General features: G+C 38.5%; 2 protein-coding genes across 3 annotated transcripts in view; both read left to right on the forward strand.

The window, feature by feature from the left end:
* Positions 1 to 19,070, forward strand: part of susd6 (sushi domain containing 6) — a 37,948-nt gene extending 18,878 nt beyond the window's left edge. Inside the window, exons 3-7 of one of the 2 annotated variants that reach the window (XM_056240035.1) lie at positions 10,890 to 11,081; positions 11,265 to 11,459; positions 12,182 to 12,320; positions 16,541 to 16,962; positions 17,527 to 19,070. In XM_056240035.1, coding sequence (XP_056096010.1) covers positions 10,890 to 11,081; positions 11,265 to 11,459; positions 12,182 to 12,320; positions 16,541 to 16,962; positions 17,527 to 17,552 — 974 coding nt within the window. In that variant the 3' untranslated portion in view covers positions 17,553 to 19,070. The remainder of the gene's footprint in view (positions 1 to 10,889; positions 11,082 to 11,264; positions 11,460 to 12,181; positions 12,321 to 16,540; positions 16,963 to 17,526) is intronic. The other variant, XM_056240036.1, reaches the window with a different exon arrangement.
* Positions 19,071 to 20,684: 1,614 nt separating this feature from the next.
* Positions 20,685 to 25,329, forward strand: srsf5b (serine and arginine rich splicing factor 5b). The gene is made up of 8 exons (XM_056240101.1): positions 20,685 to 20,767; positions 20,995 to 21,123; positions 21,807 to 21,877; positions 21,990 to 22,121; positions 22,357 to 22,426; positions 23,940 to 24,013; positions 24,208 to 24,315; positions 24,959 to 25,329. Exons 2-8 carry the CDS (start codon positions 20,998 to 21,000, stop codon positions 25,212 to 25,214), a joined length of 837 nt encoding a protein of 278 aa, XP_056096076.1. The 5' UTR covers positions 20,685 to 20,767; positions 20,995 to 20,997; the 3' UTR covers positions 25,215 to 25,329.
* The last annotated feature ends 691 nt before the right edge of the window (positions 25,330 to 26,020 follow it).

A 26,020-nucleotide genomic window follows, 5' to 3' on the forward strand; every position in this document is an offset into this window, starting at 1 on the left:
TATCTCAGCAGCTGTGGTGTGCTTGTTTCGTCAACAACGTCAAACTTGCAGTGCTATAAACCCGTTGGCCATAAAGCACTGGATATCTCAGGAGGTTTGTAAAGCAAGCTTTGGTGATAACTGTATTAATAGTTCAATGAACAAACATGTATTATGAATGAATCCCCATGTGAGGTTAGAGCAGGGCATTATGGTGGTAGAAATGTGTCAAGCTGGTATAGATTCTGCTATACCTTTTCAATACTGTTTAAAAGTTTAAGATATTTAAAAAGAAATATTACTTTTGAACAATGGTGTATTTTTCCAACCTGTGTTTATTAGCTATGATAATGTGAGCGATTCCATTTTGCTGCGTGCGCATGGTGGAAACATTTTGCTTAAATTTTATTTTACTTTATAATTATCAATTTATTTTTGAGTATGTATTTTAAATTTAGTATAGTTTTAGTATTTTAGGGCTGGTTAAGTTAATGTGCTAACAAGTATAATTTAAAAATAGTTTTATTTTTATCTATTGACATTTTCAAGCTTAAAGGCCATGGTGCAGGTTAAACACCACTGTCGATTAATGGGTACATAAAGCAGTTAAGATATGTATATAAAGTTAGAAATGTCTCCAAAATTGTGTTAAAGTCCAGTTTTTGACGTTTTTGGTTAGTAACGGTTATTTTTTTACGCTACTCGGCGATGACGTCACATGAGGTAGACGCAGGCAGCGGCGCGCTTGGCAGTTCTGATGGTTCACAGCCGAGGAGATCGATGTTCTCGTCAGGGCCGTAAAATAAAGAGAAGTGACATTGGGCCGGGGATGGGACAAACCCACCCAAATTAGCTTCGGTTAAACATGCACATAATAATTTGGGTAAATGTGTACGCTTTATGCCTATTTTTCCTATCGTCATGAACACAACAATGATTTCACTCGTGTTTAAATAGTTTTCCTTATAATAATGTATCATTTGCAAAAAGTAAAATGCATCTGTGTAGATGAGAGAATCATCTACAGTGTATGCGCGTTGTTCATTCTGTATTATGGCCAAGCATGCGCGCTTAAAATAGCATCTGAATGTACTCGCTAGACCTAGACTTTAGACTAGGTTAGGGTGACCAACAGTCCTGTTTTCACGTCCTGTCCTGGCTGGGTTTTTTTTTTTAATTATGAAAATGTCCTGGTTTTCAAAACTTCTGGGAAAGATCAGCTCTAAAGCAAAACATAGATGGCCAAACAAGGAGAATGAGGAAGAAAAACAGGACAAAGAGGAAGACTAAAGATACATTTTGTTAGTTTGTTTTTGTAAGCTTGTGAGAGCTATTTTTGTTAAATTTGGAGGTATTTCTTTTAGTTATTTCTTATTTATATATTTATTTTTCTAATACAGAAGAGACATTATTTCATTCATTCAAACCTGTAATAATTATATATTTCTTTTTCTAATACAAGAGACATTTCATTCATTCAAACCTTTAATAAAACAGGCTCTGAGAAGGCTATCTGAATTTGTGTCTTGTAATATAACCATTTTCTACAGAGGAGGCATAGGCTACTTTAAATATACTGAAATTAATAAGGCATCATTTACTTTCAATTCTCATTCTTCTGGACCTCACAGCAGCTTTTGATACCATTTCTCATCCCACCCTTCTCAGTCGATTATCATCTATTGGTATCACTCACACTCCCATAGCCTGGTTTACTTCATACATTTCGGATCGCACACAGTTCATACAACTAAAAACCCAGAAATCCGTTACCTTCCCTGTCTCCGTCGGAGTGCCCCAAGGCTCTGTATTGGGGCCTCTCCTTTTTATCATATACATCCTCCCTCTTGGTCACATCCTCCGTAAACATAACATTAAATTTCATTGCTACGCGGACGACACCCAGCTCTACCTCTCTACTAAACCATCTTCCTTACTCCCGCCAACCTCTCTTACCCTCTGTCTCCAAGAAATTCACTCTTGGTTTTCATCCAACTTTCTCAAATTGAACAGTTCAAAAACCGAAGTCCTCCTGGTGGGCACACCCCACACCCTCTCTAAAGCTAATAAAGTTTCCATTACCATTGATAACTCAACTATCCTTCCCTCCCCTCAGGTTAAGAGTCTGGGTGTCGTCCTTGACAGCACTTTATCCTTCCACTCTCACATTAACAGCATCACCCGGTCAGCCTATTTCCACCTGCGTAACATTTCCCGCCTCCGTCCCTCTCTTACTCCAAAAACCACCGCCATCCTGGTTCACAGTCTCATCACATCACGGTTAGATTACTGCAACTCACTCCTGTTTGGCCTCCCTAATAAGTCGCTCCAGAAGCTGCAGCTCCTACAGAACTCTGCTGCACGCCTGATTACTCAGACCCCCCTTTTTCATCATATCACTCCCATCTTGCAACAACTTCACTGGCTTCCTGTCAAACAGAGGATCATCTTTAAAATACTTCTCATTACTTACAAAGCAGTTCATAACATGGCTCCTCCATACATCTCAGATCTTCTCCATTTAAACATCCCTACTCGTTCACCCCGATCCTCTCACACCTGCCAGCTTTCTGTTCCCCCTGCTCGTCTTGTCACAATGGGGAGCAGGGCGTTTAGTCGCTCTGCTCCACATCTTTGGAATTCCCTCCCCCCAGATCTTCGTACCATCAACTCATTTAATTTCTTCAAATCCAAACTCAAAACTCACTTGTTTAGACAATCATATTCCACCTGACCCATATCACCTCAATGATGTCTTGCCAATTTTATTGCTTACTGTTTTAATGGTTTTTATCTGTTTTGTACAGTGTCCTTGGGTGTCCTGATAAGGCGCTTTAAATAAAATGTATTATTATTATTATTATTATCATTGAGTAAATTTCGAGTATAATTTGAGTATCTGTTTGCCAGGCCGAGTGTCCTGCTTTCACCTCTATCTCCAGTGAAAATGTTGTTTGCAAACGTAGCTGACGACGAGTAGGCTGGTCATGTCTTCAGTCAGTGTGATTATTGTTGATAGTGCTAACTAGTTTTCCTCATGACTGTAATTGACACCGTCAGGCTTACCAGGAGAGGGAGTGAGTTGTGGGCGGTGTCGTCCCATGGAAACTGTGGTGGAGAGCTTGTGTTGTAAGGAGGTGAGCGCGTTTTGGTCGCTAGTCGAGGACCTCACCCCGCGGCCAGCAGTTGTAACGTGCCTAACGCAGCATCCTGGATATGAGGCATAATGCCTGAATCCGTTTGTGCTACACATAGCATACTCACACTTCATGCAGGATAATGGTCCCCTTCAAGCCAGCACGCACAAGTATGTTCATGGTTTATGTTTACTTTACCTTTTTATTTTTTACACTGAGTCCTTTGAACAACAGCTATAGGTGACAAGAGATGTGTTGCATACACAATAAACATGCATCAGAGACGTTTCCAACCTACTTACAGAGTTTAAAACTTAAGAATCTTTCCTACTTATCCCTAGGCAATACCGGTACACTGCGTACAGGCAGGCTATACGCTGGCCTGGGCTTGGAGTTTTAGGCAGGAGTATAAGAAGCCTCTCGTGTGGTTTCAACCATCAGACAACAATTCCAAAGTCGTGACCAGACCTATCAGGGCTTTCAATCGCCTCGTTTGGATGAAAATGTAAAAATAATAATTGCTTATTCTGTTGTGATCGCCCAATTTGCCCTCAAAATGTTATAAAGTACACAGAACACATGAATTTCTATAAGAAAAAAAAAAACAGTTTATTGGCATTGCTTGTAATGGTTACTAAACATTTACTGAACAAGGACAAAGATTACTGAACAAAGACACAGGTTGCAAGTAAACAAATCTATATAAAAAAAGCCCACTGATGTAGGGCTAGACCTGAAACGTTTGCACATTGTTTCTTTTGCCTGCAATAGTGTGGTCCAGAGCCATAGAGAGAGAGAGTTGCGACACTCCCATAGACCGCCATAGGAACTTAAAAATGCGCAAGTAACGCGTGTCGTGGAGCGGCCAATAGTTCCAAACACTGATAGTTCCAGCATTGAACCCCATTCATTTTCAGTGCTTCCGAAGTACGCTCGCTGGTAAAATAATGAAATGACTGTATTTTTTTTACTTTTACACACATTAGCCGACCTCTTGTGAATCTAGTCAGTATATTTTATGTAGCCAGTTTTAGTTAATGCTTATTGGAAGATAATGGGTTACTTGCAGCTAGCTATAGCTCACATGACCAACTCTTCATTAAAGTTAGCTAACTTCTGGTAACCTGAAGTATATATTATATTATTTATAATATATATGCATAGCATATGCATGTATGTATGTTTGTACGCCTATGCATATATACACACATAACCCTAACCCATTTAAATAAATGAATTGTCTGTGTGTGTGTATATTTATATATATATATATAGTTTATATTTACCGAACATTACTGCAAATTTGTACATGCACACTTATATTTTATGTTGGTTGTAATTCTGAACGGACCGCCTCTCCAGACCTCTTTGCGTGATCACGAAGGTAGGCTAATGGCTGAATCGGAATTTATAAGCAAGATCACGGGAATCAATAGCCTAAGAAAAAAAGTAATGATTTTGTGCAAAGTAAAACCAAAGCAACAGCACACAAAGAAAAAAAAAAACATGCAGAATGCAGGAAACCACCACTAAATGAATACTTACAACTAAATCATTGGACTTGTCTGTGGAAAGAAAATAATGTGAAATTAGGTTCTTGTAGCATGACTGCCGGGCTAGGTAGAGGCTGACGGCCTCCTCAGGAACCTGTTTGAAGGATGTGGCGATGGGGGCGAGTGCATCAGGACAAACTGGCGCTAACCTCTCGAAGAGCTGCAGGTGAATTGGTGTAGCTTTCCCGAAGGGCCTTCATTAATGATGTTGCATAACCTGCAGACATAATAATAATACTGTATAAAGACCATTGACACTAATGGAAACACATGAAATTGTCCTGCATATGAATTATAGCAAACATAAACAGTAAACAGAATGTTACGAGATTGCCAGGGAGATTACAGTACAGTGGACCCTGATATGCGCTACTAAATGTTTTAAAAAATACATAAAAGAAATTCAGAACATATTTGATTATTTGAATGTTACAATTAAATGTTTACACCAATACTAGTGGTAATACATGTGGTAAAGTTACATAAACTCTACGAGGTAGTGAATTTACTGAGAGGTAGCTAAACTCTGAAGTGAGAAGTGGATAAACTGTTTCTGACATAATTTCAGCGGTGGGTAAACTGCGTTTAGCCTCCACTACAGCCCTGACGACACGGTCACGGTCAAATGTGAAAGAGAACCGTAGCAGTCTAACACAAAAAGCAAACACACGATTGCGAAAGCCGCTTGATGATCATCACCACTGATCCAAACACTAGCCATGAAGCTTTCATGACGATATGGACATTTACTTCAGGGCAATTTTGTTTTGGCTCAAATTCGTGAATCACGAAAAATGCTCTTCTAATGTCAGAGTGATCGTGCTTGTAGTGGAGGCTGTGTCAAAGGGAACACGGTAGCTATACAAAATACACACAGAGCTAGCTAACACGCAGTTTGTAAACATTAACGTTAGCATGAACTTACCGTGGCAGTATCTCGCTTGCGGCAGACGGTGTCTCTCGACCTCGGGACAGGGCAGGCAGAGAGGTTTGCATTCACAGACGGCACGGCGGTAGGAAGTAACTTAGCCATCCTCTCACTCTTTAAACTAAGTGAGACCATCTTGGCATCCCTGAGAGGTAATCCTCCTCTTTGAAATGCGCGCTGCATATTCTCGAGTAGGCGGCGACAGAGCTAACTTAGCTGAAAAATCTGCTCGCCTAATCTTGACAAATTGCACCCCGCTTCGGAAGCTCCCTTTGTCCTTGGGGAAACAATGGACCCCATGTCCAGTTTTGATAAAGTTTTTGCACCCGCCACAAACACAGTAATAAACCATTTTGTCTACTTATTATCTAGCTTACTCTTCTCTATCTCTAAGCTGTTATGCTATGCTATCTCTCACTATCTATCTATGTTATGCTTATGATATCTATCTATCTATCTATCTATCTATCTATCTATCTATTAGGGGTGTAACGATACACAAACCTGACGGTTCGGTTCGTCCCACGGTTTTGAGGTCTCGGTTCGGTTCATTTCGGTGGGGTGGGGGGGTTAGAAAGCTAAAATTGCTTTTATTTTTTATTAAACAGTGCTTAAATGAACAAATTGTGTCCTTGTCTTTAAATTAATTCAATTACAAGTAAACGTTTCTCAAGGATAACAAAATTATCTGCTAATGCTGTAAACTACAGCCCTTACTTGCACATTACTATAACATTAAAGCTTAACAACAGAGCCTAGACTTTTAACCTAAATTATATAATAATAATCAACACTCAAATAACAAATTGTATGAAAACATGTAAACTGCACATAAGGCAATTTTTGCATTAACATGTTTTTACTCTAATTTGTTATTGTCATATAATAATTTACACAGTTGCTGTTATTTTCATGACAACTATTTTAAACATACATTAAATAATCAAGACATCATAAACAGGTTAAGTAAAATATAATATATAGGCTAATATATAGCATTTATTTAGTGAAAGAGTTAGCAAACCAGCAAGCTGTGGACACTGAATGACTTGCCTGAGGTAAATATAAAGCTATGTGAAAAACTAAGCGTTTTATTGACGTATTTCCGCTGTTGAAACACTGATTGAGTGTTTACACGAGTTATGATGCCTTTCAGTAAGTATACTGTATCTTTCAACATACCTTCGGGTGTCCATTCATGTTTATTCTGTAACTGAGGAAGAGATGATCGCGCTCCGCGCTGCCGCATGCATACAGTGATATCTGTCACGCCACATCTAAGAGCGCCAAAACGGCATTTATTGTTTGCATTTCGTGATCAAATAGACATAATTTGAAAGATTACACCTTGCTTATTATCAAAAGTAACAAAACACTGAGCTTATTGCGATTATATGTGGTTAATGGTGGTTAGGCAACAGCCCTGTATTCGTTGTGTACACATAACACATGAGGTGCAATGAGCCGGGGCTGGGCGGGGCCGCAGGGGGCGGGGCGCGTTCGGTTCACCATGAGAGTATCGCGATACGTATCGTGGGTGGTGTATCGCGGTTTTTCGGTTCGGTTCAAATATCGTTACACCCCTACTATCTATCTATCTATCTATCCATCTATCCATCTATCCATCTATCCATCTATCCATCTCGATATATTTACTTATCTGACACTGTCACTCTTTCACTAGCTACCGTTAGCTAAGTTACTAAGTTACTCGCGGGCTTTCGTCTGTTGTCCAACAGCGAGTACCTCATGTGACGTCATGCAATGCATTGTGGGAGAAATTAGAATCCTCGCTAGGCTATTGGTAAATGCTAACACATCACCGACTTTTCCGTATTATATTTCTTTTTTGTAATCCCCTACAACATAAAATACAAAGGATAACTGTTTAAATGTTTATTACCAACTAGAAAACTGGCAAAAAAAAAAAAAAAAAAAAACCTGCACCATGGCCTTTAATGCATTCATATTGGTAAGATTTCACGTTTTATAATGTACTGTGTATCATTTTTGTTTTAGTTTGGTGCCATGGAAATTTATTTTAGTGTAGTTTTACACCGGTATGCTAGTTTTTATTCTAATTTCAGTTATCAAAAATGAACTCGGTAAAAACTTGACTATTACATTCTGTACTGACATCAGACTTCTTATTCAATCTCAAATGAGATTAGGTCATTTTAATTTTTCAAATATTTAAAAAAATAGACATTACCAATGTGAAATGAAATTTTGGAATGAATCATGTCGTGATTTTAAAGATTTTTGTCATACCAGCCATCCTGTCACAGTCTTCGTCTGCACCTGTCTGTCTTAGTCATCTTCACTACACTTCCCAGAATCCTTCTTGTCTCCACACCTGTAGTCACTCCCTCATTATCCACCTGTCCCTCGTCATCATCATCTGTGTCACCTGTCTTCACCTCGTTAGTGTTCATTTGGACTTGTATTTAGTTTGCCTGTGTTCAGTCTGTCTTTGTCGGTTCTTGTAAATGCTTAGGTGTTGTTGTGAGTGTTCTGCCTGTCTTCTTGCCTGTAGCTGTTTCCTGTTTTGTTCATAAGTAAACCGTTTATATTGGAGCCTTTTGCCTCAGCCTGCTTTCATTCACACCACACCGTGACACATCCCTTAGTTAGGTTAAGTCTGTGGGAGATCCTCCCTCTTCAGGTTCTACAAAGTCCATAAATGGGACAGAGGAACAAATCCCCCTTCTACCATTTACTGACGATCTCAGGGATTTGAATTAGTAGAGATGAGGGGGAAACAATAGAGATTGAAAAACACATCAGCCCATGTCATAAGGAGATCTCCAACCAAAACATATTTACCAGGGAGGATTTATATTATTTTTATTTTTTTGAGACAGCAGGGTCTAATCCATGCCTGGACTGCTGGGTTTTGGTCTCACTGAGCAGCTGCGCACTGCAGTGGTCAGAAATGTGATCTGCTTTTTAGACCAAAGCCGTTTCTAATGAAGGATAATTAGAATTTCATTCCGCTGTTAATCCCTTGGGTTTGTTTCTTTATTCTGGGTGCTGCATCATGGACAGATGGAGGGTAAAGGCCGTTCAGGACCATGTGTTTGACATTTAGTTTCATTGTTGGGATCTCACTCCAAATGCTAAACTTCTCATCTAAATGAGGTCTATTTTATTCAGATTATTGGTGTTTAGAAGGAGGTCAAAGGATCCAGTTAGAGTACATTAGGGCATTTATTTGTGGTAAATTTGATCTGCTGTTCAAGGTAGACTACTAAATTAACCAGGTTTCTTATGAAACTTCTGCCAGCCAAACAGGTTAATTGGGATTTCAGTTTGAAAACATTACGTCCAGAAATATGTAGTAATGTTCCAACACATGACCCATCCCATGTGGTACTCCTAAGATAGGTATCTTATTGTCATGTGTACAGCCAGTTTTAGATTGTGAAGGCCCAGTCCAACTTGTAATAGCAGGTCTGGGCAGCCGTCATTTACAAACGTTCTTCCGCAAATCTGAGATTCTTTCCACATTTTCCCTTGATAGATCCTAGCTTTCAGTGACGCATGAACTAACAATGAAATGACAACAATGAAGAAAATGTATATTTTGAAGATCCAGTTTTAATCAAACCAAAGGCAAAACAATGTAGCTGAGGTTTGCAATATATATCTTTAATGTGAGCTATATTTGGTCAAATTTGGTTATTTTGTGATATATGTAGTCTCATTCTCTTACTTTTGTAACAGGTTTATTTGTGGAATAAAAGGATACGTCAAGGATACCCCTTTTGAGTACAATGATTTTACCATAGCCAAGCGGTAAAATGGTTTGTTGTGCCTAAATCATGGTAAACTCTATGTAATGCATGGCTTCAAGTGGCTTATTATTTAATAGTGGCTTGTATAAAATTGGCCAACAGCAGTACAATAGACAGGTTCAATAAGTAGTAGTTACATTTTAATAATTTAACTTTTTACAATTTATGTATATTTATTTCATTTAATGTTTTATTATTAAATGACAGTATGGGACATGTAATTGTTTCTACATATTTTAAGATTTGAATTAGAATTTTAAGCTGAAGCAGAACACTTTTTTTCATACTGTACATTGTAATGTACGTCGACTTTGAGTGTGGCTGGCTGGTCCACTCAGAAACTTTCCATTTTAAAAAGTGCATTAAAATACTGATCGCTGACTCCAACAAAAAAACAATTGCTTACAGATGTTTCACGTTTGATATAATGGATTGTGAAGCTTTGCATCTGTAGTTCATATCCTGAATGTTTCTCTGGTGTCAAATCAGAAGAGTTTGAGCTGTATGTCTGAACTCTGAGTCCATAATCGGCTGATCGCAGCTTAAGAGCATGTTAAAAGCTCAGATTAGAGAACACAGTGATCGAGGTGGTCTCTCCAAACAGACCCTGTTTGTTTGAGTTGTTTTCTTTCTTTCTGCTGGATAAATGTAATGAGGGGATAGACATGTTTACGTGTTTCAAGTGATCTATTGTGTGAATAAAGCTCTGGCTCAGAGGCTCAGGAAATGTGTTTTTTGTTTTGCTCGTGTGAGAAAGACGAAGAAAATGAGAGGGAATGAGATACCACTGGCTTTATGCCATTATGCCTGAGGGCAGAAATGTAGTATTCTGTTATGCTTTTCAAAGCTGGACATTTTTTGCGTAATATGGGTGAAGTTTTTGTTAAATTGACGATGTAATACCAGACAGTCAGCAATATGAGAATAAGATCTACTTGTGTCCCCTTTTTCTTTGACACGTTATGAATTTTAGGGTTAGTCCAAATTAATTTTAGGTCGCTGTTAGACCAGAACTTTTGGTGTGAGCCTGAGTCTGTGTGATCTAGTTCCCAAGTACTTGGAAGTGACAGAAATGATCAACCATGAAAAGAGTAATTTATTACTTTTTGTTTTCTTCAGAATATTTCGAAGCAGCCTTAACGTGCAGTCGCAATTAACGTTGCCCTGCAAAATGTCATTTCAATTGGAATCTGTGTGATCATGTGATGGTGAAAGTTCCCCATGCAGATTTTACTCATGTTCAAGTTGGTCACAAAACTTTTGGCATTGTTAGTTGATCTTTTATCAACTAATATTTTATCATTTGTTGTCCTATATTTACAGTCAATAAGTGGCTTTTATCATTATTAAATAACTGTAGTGTATGTAGTCTGTACAGCAGTCTTATTGAAGGACACTATAACAGGAACAGGCCCCATGGGAATTTTTTTTTATTTTTTTTTTAGTTGAGTTGAATGGGTTTTTATGCTAACCTCTGCTCTTTCTGCCCCTGTAGGTTGTCCCAGACCCTCAGTTGTGCCTCATGGCAGTGGGAACCTGACGGAAACGAACCGCGGCTCCTTCCCTGTTGGCACACTATTGCAGTACAGCTGCGATCCAGGATACACGCTGGATGGCTACAGCATTATCACCTGCACCGTCTCAGGCCACTGGTCTTCTGACCTGCCTCGCTGTGTCAAAAATGATGGTATGTTCAATTTATCCCTCTCTTTAGCATTTCATTCCACAAAGGCTAATGCGGTGTTCACATTATGTTGGAATTACGAGTAGATTTCTGAGTAGAAAAACAGTTCTACGTCAAACTTCTAAATTGATATGAAAGCTCTGGTTCCTCTCCTTCGCACTGACTCTCAAGCTTTTTTTTCAATAGTTTGTCAACCACCGAGTGAGCCGGAGAACGGAGGATATAACTGCCACCCCTCGCCGTGCCACAGACTGACCCAGGGTACTGTGATTGAGTACTTCTGTGATGAGGGTTACATTCTGAAAGGAGGGTACCAGTTCCGAACCTGTGACAATGGAGAGTGGAAATCGTCCTTGCAGATCAGCTGTCACCCTGTACAAGGTATGTCACACAGCAGTTGGAGCTTGTTCCACAAGCTCGGCCATTTGGAAATTCTGCCATCATGGTACATATGGGAAGTTTTCCTCCTCCTTGGAAAATGTTGAGAATGGAGAATCATTGTAAATGTATTAAATTATAATAATGTAGATAGCAGTTCAAGCTGTTCAAGTGAGTTTAGTACAGCATTGGAAGTTTTAGGTCCCAGAAAGCATAATTTAAACATCACCTATAATTTTTTTGTCAGACAATCAACATGGTTTTGGATATTCAGTCACTGGATGCAAGTTAAAATTTTAGGGAGCTCTAAAATTTGAGATGAAATTTGTCATTTGTCAGGTGTGGCTTGATTTGTGTTTTTTTTTTGTTTTTTTTTACACAATTTGATTACTGGTTAGTGGTTATCATTTAAATCTGATTGTTTGGTTTTGTGATTAGCTTTATTGAAGTTATCCCTGATGGGAAAAAAAAATCTAAAACAGCTGAAAGTGGTTTGCTGGTTTTTTTTCTGTTTGGCCAGCTGGTTTCCCAGCACAAACTGCTGAAATCACCCCAAACCCCTCTAAAACCTTCAAAACAGGCCAGGTTAAACGGGTGGTTGACCCGCTAACCACCTTAGACTTGTTTAAATTGGCTTTTCAACTATATCTGATTATAAACATAAACATTTTTTGTTTTTGTGTTTTACGCACTGCAGTGAATCAAACAAAGTGTTTCTCTTCCAGGGGACGAGCAGCAATCTACGCTGCCCATGCCGGCTCTGTCTATCGTGGCCTCCACTGCCAGTTCTGTGGCCCTCATCCTGCTGCTGGTGGTGCTGTTTGTTTTGCTTCAACCCAAACTCAAGTCCTTCCACCACAGCCGGTAAGGCCCTGTCTCCCTCTTAAGGCAGGCATACTGTGCGATTTTCGTCCGATTTTAAGCCGAATTCTGACTCGTGCGACTCTTTTTCGGGTCGGGCTGATTTTCAGCTTTGTCGTGCAGTGTACAGGGAGAAACGAGAGGTGATTAACCTCTCCCGACAGGCAATAGGATGGTTGGATGGATTTCTGACATGTCAGAAATTTTGGTCGCCTCGTGAGGTTATTGCTCTGTTGAAGCAGAGCTACGGACCGATTGCCCTAAACTCTGTGTTTTTCCCTCACTGAGCCTGCACGAAAACAAAAGTTTAACCATTTAATCTTTAATGCAGCAAGAGAGATAACGAAAAGAGGGAGATCTTTAAGTTCTGTAGCTATCAAACTAGCTACAAATTACTGTTGCTTACCTCCAGTTCGTGTTGCAAAATGGATAAACCATATTACCCACGTCTGTAGGTCTAGCTACCGTGCCTCTTTTATTCATTTGTAAAACAATGCTCATGTTTAACAATCTGTTTTTGAAATAAAGCTGTTTTTAATTTTCATTGATGACTGATTATTAGTGCAGTGTTCGGACATATAGACTGTTAATCATTTTAATTATAGGCCTATAATTCATTGTAATCGACCTAAATGTTCTTAGACCATTTTCAATGAGGAGGAGTAAGCTTCTATCTAATCTTTGCAGCATGTCAGTTATGCGGTGATGCGCTATGAAATTATTGAGTGGCAAGTAATTATGATAGCCTATCAATTTAATAATAAAAGTAGACCTTCCCTAATAATAATAATAATAATAATAATACAATAATATAATAATTGAATACATACATTGGAAATGTTAAATACTCTTGATATTGATAGCTGATGCTTGTTTTGACAATATCTCTGGATACACGATATCATGGTCTATTGGCGCAACCCGGCACAGGGGTTTATCGCGTATTTTTCACACGTATAGTGTGAGCAGTCAAGTCGCAGCTCGACGTTCGGACCGTATAGTGTGAGCACATAAAACGAGAGCTTTGGCTTTACATCGCATGCGATCTACTCGTTCAGTGTGAGTAGGTAACCTTGTTGACATCGCATAGTGTATGCCCGCCTTTACTGAGCGCACCTTCTTCAATGACTGTTGTTTTATTCTCACAAAGAAGGAGATTACATAGAGTTCTTATGTAAATCTAAAAACGTGAGGATCAAAACTGTCATGAAAACCTAAATTACGACTATTTTTTGTTATATCATCATCATCATCATCAAAACTTTATTAAGGACACACATGGTCCAATCACACACAGTAACAGACAAAAAAAAAAAAAAAAAAAAAAAAAAAAACAACAACAACAACACAATATCACATGTTTACATACAGGCTAAAACGCCAATGGTTCCACATACCAGAGGAGAACCTGACTGAACTTAGGGTCGGGTTTGTCAATGTTGAAATTATGCTGTTTGCAGAGTCTAACAACCTACACATACATCTGTACATGAGATTGCGCAGAACAGCAGAACAGGTGGGCACGCCAACACTGACAAACAATTGACTTGCACTACTCCATCGCGGCACCCCAAGCAACAGCCTCATTCCGTCATTATATGCTACATTGAGTTTCTGCATGCTGCTCTTTCTGTAGCGCCGCCACAAATGGGCAGTATACATCGGGGTGCAATATGCTCTAAAAAGTGCAATCTTTACAGATCCAGAGCACATACAAAATTTGCAAATCAACGTATTCGCCTGTGCATATATCATACGACACTGTCTATAAATATCCCTATCATCAGACAGGTCCTCAGTTATATAGTGTCCCAAATATTTAGCCTCATCGCATACCATAAGGTCAATACCAGACAGAGAAAATACAGGAAATAATAGTTTCCTGTCCTCCCTACTCCTGACAATCATAACATTACTCTTCTTTGCATTGTATTTAATGTCAAAATCTGAGCCATATTGAGAACAGACCCTCAGTAACTGTTGAAGGCCAGCACTATATGGACAGAAGATAACCAAATCATCTGCGTACATTAAGTGGTTGATGATAGTATTACCAACCATACAACCAGTTCCACAGCTGTTTAGCAATTTTGATAACTCATCCATATAAACATTAAAAAGAAAGGGGGACAGAATGCTTCCCTGTCTGACTCCATTGCATACATTGAATGGAGCAGACACAAAGTTACCCCATTTCACATGCATTGACTGATGAGCATACCAAAAAGCCAGAATTCTCACCAGAGATTTGGGAACTCCTCTGTTGAGTAACTTATAAAATAATTGTTCATGATTTACACGATCAAAAGCTTTAGAGGCATCAATAAAAGACATAAAAATTGTAGAATTATGCCTTTTATATAAATCTAGAATCTCCTTTAATGCAAAAATACACATATCTGTGCCATGTTTAGGTTTAAAACCAAACTGGTTGTCAATGGTCAGGACAAACTGTTCCAACTTGAGCAGTAAGGTCCTCTCCAAGACCTTGGATATAATACTGGCTAGTGCTATAGGCCTGTAGTTATCCATGCTATTTATTTTGCCAGCTTTGTCTTTAATAATAGGCACTAAGATCACCGATAAAATAGACTCAGGTAAAATACCATGAACTAAAAACCCTGTAAAACACATTGCCAGAAGAGGAAAAAGTTTTCTACTCGCAAATTTTAGATGTTCAGCAGATATCTTATCCATACCACATGCCTTGGTATCTTTTAACATCATAACTGCATCATAGACTTCTTGAGAGGAAACAGTCACATCTTCATTTTTGTCAATGATGCCTACAGCAAGCGGATTACTTTTAACACAGTTGAACAGCTCATAATAATGTTTTTGCCACACCTGAGTAATTTCCTCTTGGCCACTTATACCATCAATATTCGTTGGCAAATATGTTTTACAATTATTTATTCTTTTGATTTCTTTCCAGAAATCATTTGGATTCTTTTTTTGCAGTTTCCTCGCAAGTGAGTCCGACCTCATTGTGTTCTCATTCCTCTTTATAAAACGTAGGGCATATTTAAAACGTGCATTTGCTTGTTTCTTATATTCAAATAAGGGACCATGTTTATGTCTACCTGACTCAGCCCAAGCGTTAAAAGCCCTTCTAGCCTCCGCATGAAACTCTTCAACATATTCATTCCAACCTGGCTTGGCTTTATACATCTTGGTCTTGTATAGAGGCCTGCTTGACGCCAGAAGGGACTCCACTATATTATCATACAAGGAGAACAACTCAATACCTTACCATGTTGTTGGTTCTTACAGTTAATATCACAACACGCAACCGCATCTTTTGGTAAGTCAATATTACTTAACAACACATCAGACTGACCACAATATACTTCAAGATCCTCCTCTGACAGTTTAGACCATAATCATAATTATAAAAATGCTTCAGGAAAAAGTAAATAAATAGTGGAAGTAAAAACAGTATTCTGTATACTTTTGGATATTAAAAGGACACTTACAATTTTTATATTTGATGTTTGTCCAAGTTTTGGGTTGGAAAGATAAAAAAAAAAAATCATAATTACTTATGCTCACCAAGGCAGCATTTATATGATCAAAAATACAGTAAAAACTGTAATATTGTGAAATATTATTACAATATAAAATAACAGTTTTCTCTTTTCATATATTGTAATTTATTCCTTTGATAGCATGCTGATTTTTTGTAACATTATAAATGTCTTTAGTCACTGCATTTAATGCATCCTTGCTGAATAAAAGTTCTACTACATTTGACACCTAGCAAGTATCCAAAAAAAAAAATTTCTTCATTTTGAACTATTTTAAACCATATAATTTTTTTGCGTTTTAAACCGTTTGCTTGAAAAGTGTTTGTGCTCTATTTCATTCAAATAAATGCCACTAGTAGGTTTGATATTTTATTATAGTACATTTTTAAATGTTATTTTTGTACTTTGGGTACTTTTTCAGTCATTTTTGGTACCACTGAATGCATTAAGAACGTTTAAAAAAAACAGCTTCTTGAAGTGTTTGCATATGTACTAATTTTAGTAGCATGCAGATTTTAAGTCAATCCTAATTCCAACTGTTTGACATAAACAAATATGGCACTTCCCCTACTGCGCTGTTGTTCCAGTAATCTGCTGTTGCGTAATCAGCCCACTGTGATGTAAGCCACAGGTCAGGATTTGACACCGTTTAAGCCTTACTTTTTATTCCCATATCTCTCCTTCACTCTTTTAAAGCAGCCGGGAGCAGGGTGTGTCAGGACAGCCTACCTCCATCATGGTGGAGGGCGTTCAGGTCTCGCTGCCCTCCTACGAAGAGGCCGTGTACGGCGCAGGCGGCACTCCCGTGCCACCTCCTGAGTCCCGGGTTCAGATCGTGCTGTCGGAGGGCCCGCAGGTGGAGGGTTTGAACGAACCTCTAGAACAGGCTCAGACGAGTTACAGTTTCCCCTCCACCTCGACTGCTGCGCCCTTGTGTCACGCAGAGACTGTATTGGTTCACCAGGTGCCCTCTTCCTCCTCTCCATCCTCCTCATCCTCTCGCTCCTGGGCTGCTGAGCAGCCTGGTGCCGCTGCGCCTCTGCACCGCAGGCAGAGCAGCGAGAGCAGCGATCAGCACAGCTTGCTTTCAGTCACCTCTGCCGAAGACTATGGTGATGGTGAGTGAAATTGCAAATCTAGATGTAGAGGTGATGTGTGGTTTAACTTGTGTGGATACTCGACGAAATGGGCGTTTTGGCTAAAATTTCTGAAAGAAAGAAAAATCATTTTACGATAATAATATTATTAAACAATATTTTACAATCTGAAGTAAACAATTTTACAATCTTTTCGTTTCTTTTTTACAATATCATGTATTATTAATTTATTTACTATTATTACAACTAAACGACTTCTCACTACCTGAACTAACATGGCCGTGTCATAAAAAGGTTCAATTATTTGATATTTTAAGAGACTTATGCATTACTTTTTTTTTTTTTATAAAACTTTTTTCTTTTTTATGTCAGAACAGTTGTATCACCAGACTTTTAGCCATTATGCTCCCTCAAAACGATTAAAGTGAATTTTATTTCTTATTTCAAAACACACTCACCATAGAAGAGGTGTATTCACGTTGTTGTTTTTGTGTGGATTGCATTTTAAAAGTATTTTTTATTTAAAAAAAATGAGCTACATGCCATTGACCCGTTTTTTGTTTTGTTTTCATGTCTTTTCTTCAGATATTCCATTGCTAAAGGAAGCCTGAGTCTGTGTACAGCCCCCTCCCTCTCTTGTCACCGCTGGCCAGCACTGTAACCCCTAAAGCTTCTCACCAAACACTTACCCCACACCTACCCTTCAGAACGCAGCAGTAAATAAGATCCATCAGCTGTCCCTCTGCCAACAAATCGCCCGGCCCTGGGGTCTACAAGCTGCGTGGCCCCCATGGAGTCTGGCAGCTCTCTTGACAGGAAGGACTTTTGACCGGACGACCCCTCAAAGGGATGCGCAAATGCTCGAGTTTAACACTTTTCTTGCAGGTGCGCTAATAATCAGTTGCACTCACAGGCTTACCTCGTCGTGACGAGGATTCACTAATTACAGATGAATGCATTAAGATTACGTTGTGGACCTCTGCTCCGTCAATGACTGTGACCTCTTGCGAAGGGGAGAGTTCAGCAAGGATTTGCTAAGCCAGGCCCTTTTCTCTTTGATGCTGCATGTTCTGTGCAATTTCTATTCTCTGTTTCATTCTACACGCTTACACACAGGAGCACGGCACAATCGAAGCATGACGCATAGCACCATCTCGACACATTCCCTTGTGCGAGACGCAGGGTTGAACTGATTTACATTGTACTGTATTCAAATACATGCTTGCCTTTTTATTTGTCAAAAAGTACCTGTGCTGTGCTGTGCTGTGCTGTGCTGTGCTCTGCGTGTGTGTGTGTGTGTGTGTGTGTGTGTGTGTGTGCGTACATGGGTTTCTGATGCCTGTGACTGTGGCTGTTGTCATTCGAAGAGGGCTGAAGTATCATCTAGGCTTCTTTTCCCCAAAATAGGAAACATTTTCAATACCTCCATTTTCTAATCGCGACGTTATTTAACTAGGATGGATGTTCCTTGTCTACATGTCTGTTTGTCCAAAGTGAGGGAGACATACTTTCAGAGAAATAATTCAACTTTATTTCTTCCTTTTAAAAGCAAGTATAGCTCTCTCATGTTTATGTGTTGCACGCACAAGCAAAGAAAACTTTAATGGTTTTTTTTTAAAATCACTTTTGAGTTCTTTTTCCAAGAGGACTTTGTTGGGTGTGGACTAAGTTCGTTGCTGGGCTGTACCTTATTAGCTTTGACTAATAATATTTGGAATATAATTTAAGCAAGTTTAATTCACTTTTAATTTGTTAAATGTTACAATATTACATTTGAATGCTTTGCAAAGCCAGCTGTGGTGTGGCTAACATCTTAAAGATGACTAGCAAAAATAGAAGCACCTTCTATTAAGTTTTCTTAATAAATCATTCGCTATTAAGATGGTATTTGTAAAGAGAATTCATCAGATATCCCATCAGATGTTAAATAGGTTGTGCATTGTTTTAATGCACTGTCTAGACTCAGCTCCAGAAAATGGCCTTGTTCTTCACTCATAATGTTCTTTTGGCAAATGGGCATTTGAAAAACCAATGAATCTTTTATTTGAATTGCTTTTCGTTTTGCATTTTTTCATCCTTGCTCATTGAACATTGCCACCTCATGTGTATATCCCCTGTGTGGTTCATGCGAGATTCTGATGTTTGTCACCATGCATCATATATATATATATATATATATATATATTTTGTGTGTGTGTCTGACTTTGGAGAGACTGGCTTGTTTTTGTAAATTTATTTTAAAAAAAATTCATGCAAACTGAAGGCAAAATATTACTGCTGCCTTAACTTGTACATTTTATGCATTTCTCACTTTGTAATCACATTTCTTCTGTCTCACTGGCTTTATGGTAATTTGTCTTCAGTTTCCTTATGGCCTTACTTTTTTTTTTTTTCTATGCATAAACATTGTCTTGTTGAATTTAAGACGTAGGGTTTTACTCCTTTGGAGGATGTGACATAAGATTGTCCACCCGAACTTCCTCAGAACCTTTTTGTTTTCAGTGATTGTGAAATATGAACATATGAGCTTTTATTTCTTTTTGTTTATCAGTTTCATTCAAAGGATTTTTTAAGTTTAAAAAAAGAAAGAAAGGACGCAATTAAAAAAAAGGATGTCCAGGATGTGTGTGAAACACTGTTGTACGGTGTTTTTCTGCAAATGTAATTTAAGTTGACTCAACCACCCAGCTCCCCGTCCCCATTACACTTTTTTTTGGTTTTCCTCTGTACATTGCTGTGGGTGTGAAGATAGTATTTTAATATTTGTATAAAGTTTAATTTAATTCTACAGTGTGTATATAACTATTTCTAATTAAAGCTTTCATTTGAAGTGCACAAGAAGTTTGGTGCTTTTTATGTTATGGTTCACTATGAATACTTTTAGGTATATTATATATCTACATTGTCATATGACGAAGGATTCCATTGTTTCCAGGGTAAAGTGCAGATACCCTTAGTGAGTAAGTAATGTTGTGCGTTACCGACATCTAGTGGTGGAGATTGGAAAGTTGTAATAGGAATGCATACTAAGATTCATTTCCGCGAATCTGTTCTTCTGACAATTCATTCAAAGAACCGATTTAAAAGAACGATGCAGCTATTTACCGCATGACGTGATTACTTATCTCGTCTTTCCTGACATACCGGCTGTTTATTATCGAAATTGATTAATAAGGCTGTTTATTGTTATTTCTTGTTTACAATTAATTTTGTTGCAGCCATAATGGAGCTCACTGAGAAGCTAAATAGCCCAGCAGAAGGTTTTTTTTAGGTGAGTTGGACCAAAAGCGGCGGTTCTCCGTTCAATGAGTCGAAATTGACGGTTATTCAGTGGTTCAGTCTGATTCGTGAATCACTCTGTTTGGTTTTGTGAACCGGTTCAATTGGTTTATTGAAAACAGCCGATTAAAGTACAATTCGCTGCAGTGTAGACGCCATTTAAACTATATAACGTATGTTATGGTCGGTCAGATTATTTATCAAAGTAAATAATAATAATACGAAGTAATATTGACACTACAGATGTTTCGTCTCTAAACAAAATAGGACTAAGTTACTAACTTACCGTGCAACTGTTACATCATTACATTTGACACAGTTTAAACTAATTGATCTATTTTTTCACGTAGATAGCTGCAGTATAATGCTTAAAATTGAGTATTATACTGTATCTGACATAGTAGTTGAGCGCAGTGTCTGAACTGATCTCAGATCAGTGTTGAGCGTCGCTCGCATCTCGCGGCTCGCTCTACACACACTGACTCCATTTTGTGTGAAAGGGATTGTTCGCACACGCACTCATTCAAAGGAGAAACATTAGACAGAGGTATGTACCTGAGACAGTGCATCTTCACACTTGTCTGAATTCAGCTTTTAAGGGTTGTGTTGTTTAACCGACTGTTTTGTGTAACGATTCACCAGTTAATGAGTTCTCTTTGGATGTGGGTTGTGGTTCTTGAAGGCCCTCTACTAGCCTTCGTCGGTGTTTGACGCTTGCATAATAACAGCGTCGCGATATTAGTTGTTTTTACCTTGTTTGTATTTGTTTTAAAGAAAATGAGTGGTTGTCGTATTTTCATCGGTCGATTAAACCCCTCTGCTCGGGAGAAGGACGTCGAGCGGTTCTTCAAGGGTTATGGAAGAATCAGAGATATTGACCTGAAAAGAGGCTTCGGATTTGTGGTACGTTTTGCCTTTCGTAAACAATTTCATCAAATTTCAGATATTGCAACAGTATGCTGTTTGTGTTGCATTGTAATTATAGTGACTTAAGCTATTATGATGTGGGCATTTAGGCGTCCAACCTTAATAATATATTAATAGCACATGTGCTGTGTTTCAAAACCTAGTCTACAATGGACAGCGTTTTTAAATAGAAACCTCTCCTGATTTTGAGACAGCCACGTAATGAAGTGTTCATCATTTCAGGTTATTAGTCTATACTTGTTATTTTAATACTATATATTTTCAAATTCACGACCATTCAAAAGTTTTGGGGAACCCAAAAGCTGCTTTTATTTGATCAGAAATACAGTAAAAACACGAATGTTGTGAAATTTTGAAAATATCTATTTTAACATTTTTAAATGGTAATTTATTCCTGTGATGGCAAAACTGATTTTATCACGTTAACACGTCCTTGCTGAATAAAAGTATTAATTTCTTACCTTTTGAACGGTCATGTAGCCTATATAATATTGTCAAATGAAATTGCAAGTTTGCAACAATGAACTGAGCAATTAACAAATGTAAACTAAAAGTTCTTCGGATTATATTATAATCTTCTTAGGACTTCTTATATTAATTGGACAAGAAATTAGGAGAAATAAACTAAAGCTCAAGAATTAAGTGCCTATTTTTTTCAGGAATTTGATGATCCAAGAGATGCAGAAGATGCTGTTTATGAGCTTGATGGGAAGGAGCTCTGCAATGAGAGGTATACTTAAATTCAGTGCCTGTTTGTATAGTGGTTTTCACAACACATTGTTACATATTAGGGACTTGAGACTTAGCTGATACATGTATGATTACTTTTTTTTTTCCTGCAGAGTGACTATTGAACATGCTCGTGTCCGCCTGCGTGGGGGCCGAGGTGGTCGTGGTGGCGGTGGTGGAGGTAGTGGTGGCGGTGGAGGACGTTTCCCTGGTCGGTATAGCCGTGGTTCCCAGGACAGCCGGAGGTAGGGGTCAATCTTTGTTAAATACTTTGCATATGTGCTTTTTTATTATTGCACATTAACATTATAACGTTTCCTTTTTTGTTTTAAAGAAATGAATACTTTTATGTAGAAAATATGCTTTACATTGATTAAAAGTGACAGTAAAGTCATTCGCACAGGTGAGGTTGTGTAAACATACAATGTTCAGTGTTTTCTAGAAATCAAGTCAATAACTCTTAACTGTTTCACCTGTCAGGAACCCTCCACCGATGCGCACGGAGAATCGTCTCATTGTGGAGAATTTGTCGTCAAGAGTCAGCTGGCAGGTGAGCATTCATCAATTACCTGTCATGTTTTGGGGAGTCAGTTGATTTCCCAAACACTGCAAATAACACACAAAAAGGAAAAAAAAAGGAATCCTTCATAGATAATTAGAATATGTAGAGTTAAGTTGATAAATGTAAATCAATGGCAGAAGTTGTCATTCTGAGATTACTTTCAAATTCAAGGTCATATAATACTGAGGAAACAGTAAGGTTAAGTCACTTTGCCTCTGTTTTAACCAATTGTTCACCCCTCTATTTGCCAGCCTGACTGTTGTGTCGTATGGAAGAGCTCGCTAATGGTGGAGTTAACCCCTACAGGGTCCCTCTCTCTGGTTAAGCCACTCCCATTGTGTCCCACGCCTAGTTGACCTCCGCCGATCGCACGAGAGCTCTCTGAGAGTGATGCCCTCTCGCTCTAGACGCAGCGGCTGCCGCTACAAAGCGTGGTTTGTGACGGTGCCGAGCTGAAAGAGAGAGAGAGACAGAGATTGAAAGCGAGAGATCGAGAGAGAGAGGGGCAGAGAGAGAGCGAGTGAAAGAGAGAAAGAGAGCGAATCTCTGGCTTACGCAGTCAATCGAGGGGTTCGGTAATTTGAGAGGCTTCGATCGGTATACTCACCCACCCTGCTCTCTGGTGGTCCCACACACGTGGCAGAGGATAAAACAGCCCGATGGGTACGTTCCCAGGTATTAGTCTATAATCTCTTCCTCGCTGTTTACGCTCGGTGCCCTTGAGGGGACGGCACAAATAGGGTACGATCGATGGAGGGAGGCCTAGTGCACTTCCACACTGTATGCACTTGTGTTTTGGTAAGAATGCATTTGCCATGTAAATGTACATTTTACTAAATGTGGGGCCCTTTTTTTACGAGCCGCTCCACATAGTTGCTCTGCTAGTCTTGAATGTTGTAGTACAGGGGTCCGGGAATGTCACAGCATTGCAAGCCAAATTATCCATGGTCAACATTGTTCCCTTGATTATCACGCCACCACTTTTTGTTCTAGTGCTAGTTAATTTTGGCGATGAGACACAGAAGTCTTTGTGTTTGGACATTTCAGAAGCCAGTGTTAGCAACACAAAGCTTTAAATGGATAGTCGAAAGAATTTGAAATAAGGCAGCATTGCACAGCATTGCAAGCCAAAATTTCCCAGGTCAACATTGTTCCCTTGATTACTGCGCCGCCACTTTTCATTCCAGTACCCATTCATTTTGGTGATGTGTAAACACAACGTCTTTTGTGTCTCAATGTTTGCGCATTTCACAAAGCTTTAAGTAGAGAGTGGCCGCTTGGCTTCGCTTTTTGTTGGTTTCAAATCTATCCGTGTGCTTCCCTTCAACTTCATTTGAATGTTTATATGTAGCATATTGAACATGGTCCGGGCTTGAGCAAGATCTGAGAAGTTCTCGGACCCCAACTTTGATAGTTAATTTACCTTGATACTTCATAAAACGTGTAAATGTGCTCATCTAAGTTACCTAGCTAACACAACATGCTGCTGTACTGTGTGTAGGATTTAAAGGATTTCATGAGACAAGCTGGAGAGGTTACTTTTGCAGATGCCCATCGGCCAAAGCTTAATGAAGGGTGAGCTGGCTATGTTTTTTTTTTCCTGTTACTCTCCCAGTCATTTTTTTTCTCCATTGAATTCGATGAATTACAGTAACTGTAGATGTATGTAATGTTAAATATATCACAATGAAGACAAATCATGGATTTCATCTAAATTAATATTGCATTTCTTTTTGAATGTTTTATGTAATGCTTTTATCTTTCTACAGTGTGGTTGAGTTTGCCAGCCATAATGATCTAAAAAATGCCATGGAGAAGTTGTCTGGGAAAGAGATCAATGGAAGGAAAATCAAACTTGTTGAGGCGTCCAGGAAAAAGTGAGTTATTCTTTTTTTTAGCATGCACTAATAATATTTCCAATATATAAAATTAATATAAAAAAAGCATTTATGTATAAAACTAAATAAATATAAGATTTTCATAATTGATACAATTATTTTGTTATTACTAATATTTGTTCAATATCATCCAAAAGTTTGGGGTCAGTATTTATTTTATATTTTTATAAGATGACGCGAGAGAGAAATTAATGTTTGTTTGTTTGTTTGTTTTTACCAAAGATGCATGGAATTGTTCAAAATTGACAGTAAAGACATTTATGTTACAAAAGATTTCTATTTCAAATAAATGCTCTTCTTTTGAATTTTCTATTTGTCAAAGAAACATGAAAAAATGTATCACGGTTTACAGAAAATCAGTGATTATAATAAGAAATTTTTCTTAAAGCACCAAATGCTGACATGTGACACTGAAGACTGGAGTAATGGTTGCTGAAAATTCAGCTTTGCCATAACAGGAATAAATAAAATGTTGTATTTTTGATTAAATAAATGCAGCATTGGGGAGAACAAGAGATAAAAATATATTTAAAAAAAAATCTCATCAACCCCAAACTCTTGAACAATAGTGTGTAGATAGATTAATGAATAGATTTTTCTCTTGCTTTCTCTTGTCCTGTAGATCCAGAACTCGGTCTCGCTCAAATAGCTCATCTCGATCTCGTTCTCGTTCACGAGGGCGTTCCGCATCACGTTCTCGTAGCCGCTCCCGTTCCCACAGCCCCAAATCACATAACCACTCAAGAAGTCGGTCCCGTTCAGCCAGTCCCTCTCCTGTGCGGCCCAAGGAAGCAGCGCGTGCTGAATCCGCATCCCCGCCGACCCCAGCGCAGCGCCCCCCGCCGTCTCGTTCCCCGTCCGCTGACAGCCGTCATTAGATGCTGCTGCTGCACTGCGTGCTGAGGGAAGCGGCTGATGAAGTTTAGCGCAGCAATATTGTCCCACCTTTGGTCAATTTAGGCCTCTCCATGCCAGTGTTTTCACAGCTCTGTTGCTAATTTAAAGGTATTTGACAGGAGAGTCCATTTAAATCAGGACTATACTGCTATTTTTTGGTGGGGGGGTTTTTAAGTTCATGTCTCAAATGGGTTTTTTGTGATTGTTTTTTATCACTACATACAGAGTGAGGTTTGATTTCTGTCGAGATTCTTTAATTGTATAAACATATTTATGGACAAACCAGTAAATATGATTGTTTTCAGTAAGTTTGGCCCTTTGTTGTGTTCTGAAGATTTGTAATTAGGGTTTTATGAATAATGCAAATTGTTTGTAATGTAGATGCTTGAATTATAATGAAAGAAGTCAAATAATTATCTGAGTTACCTTCACGCTGCATGAATAAAGAGATCTTGTTACACATTTGTGAATCCCTGTTTTATATACCAGCCTTTTTCATATGTATGCATTTGATTTCGCAGTGTATACACATTTTAATGTTGCATTTGTTTGAACGATTCAATTGAGCTTTTTTTTAGTCCCATGCATTTTCTCATTCTTTTTTTTTTCACAAAAGAGGATGAGATTTTAATATGCCATATTTTTGATGTGTTGTAAACTGTCTCATTTTTTTTCAGATCATGTTGAATCAATGTCCGGCTTTGTCTGGATATGTTTTGATGCATGTTTTTCATTTATTTGGAATATGAGTCACCTTTCTGTACCATGATATAAATATTAATTAAAT

Source organism: Rhinichthys klamathensis, unplaced genomic scaffold, assembly GCF_029890125.1.
Source record: "Rhinichthys klamathensis goyatoka isolate OS25496 unplaced genomic scaffold, OSU_Roscu_1.1 h1tg000579l_1, whole genome shotgun sequence".
Classification (NCBI taxonomy): domain Eukaryota; kingdom Metazoa; phylum Chordata; class Actinopteri; order Cypriniformes; family Leuciscidae; genus Rhinichthys; species Rhinichthys klamathensis.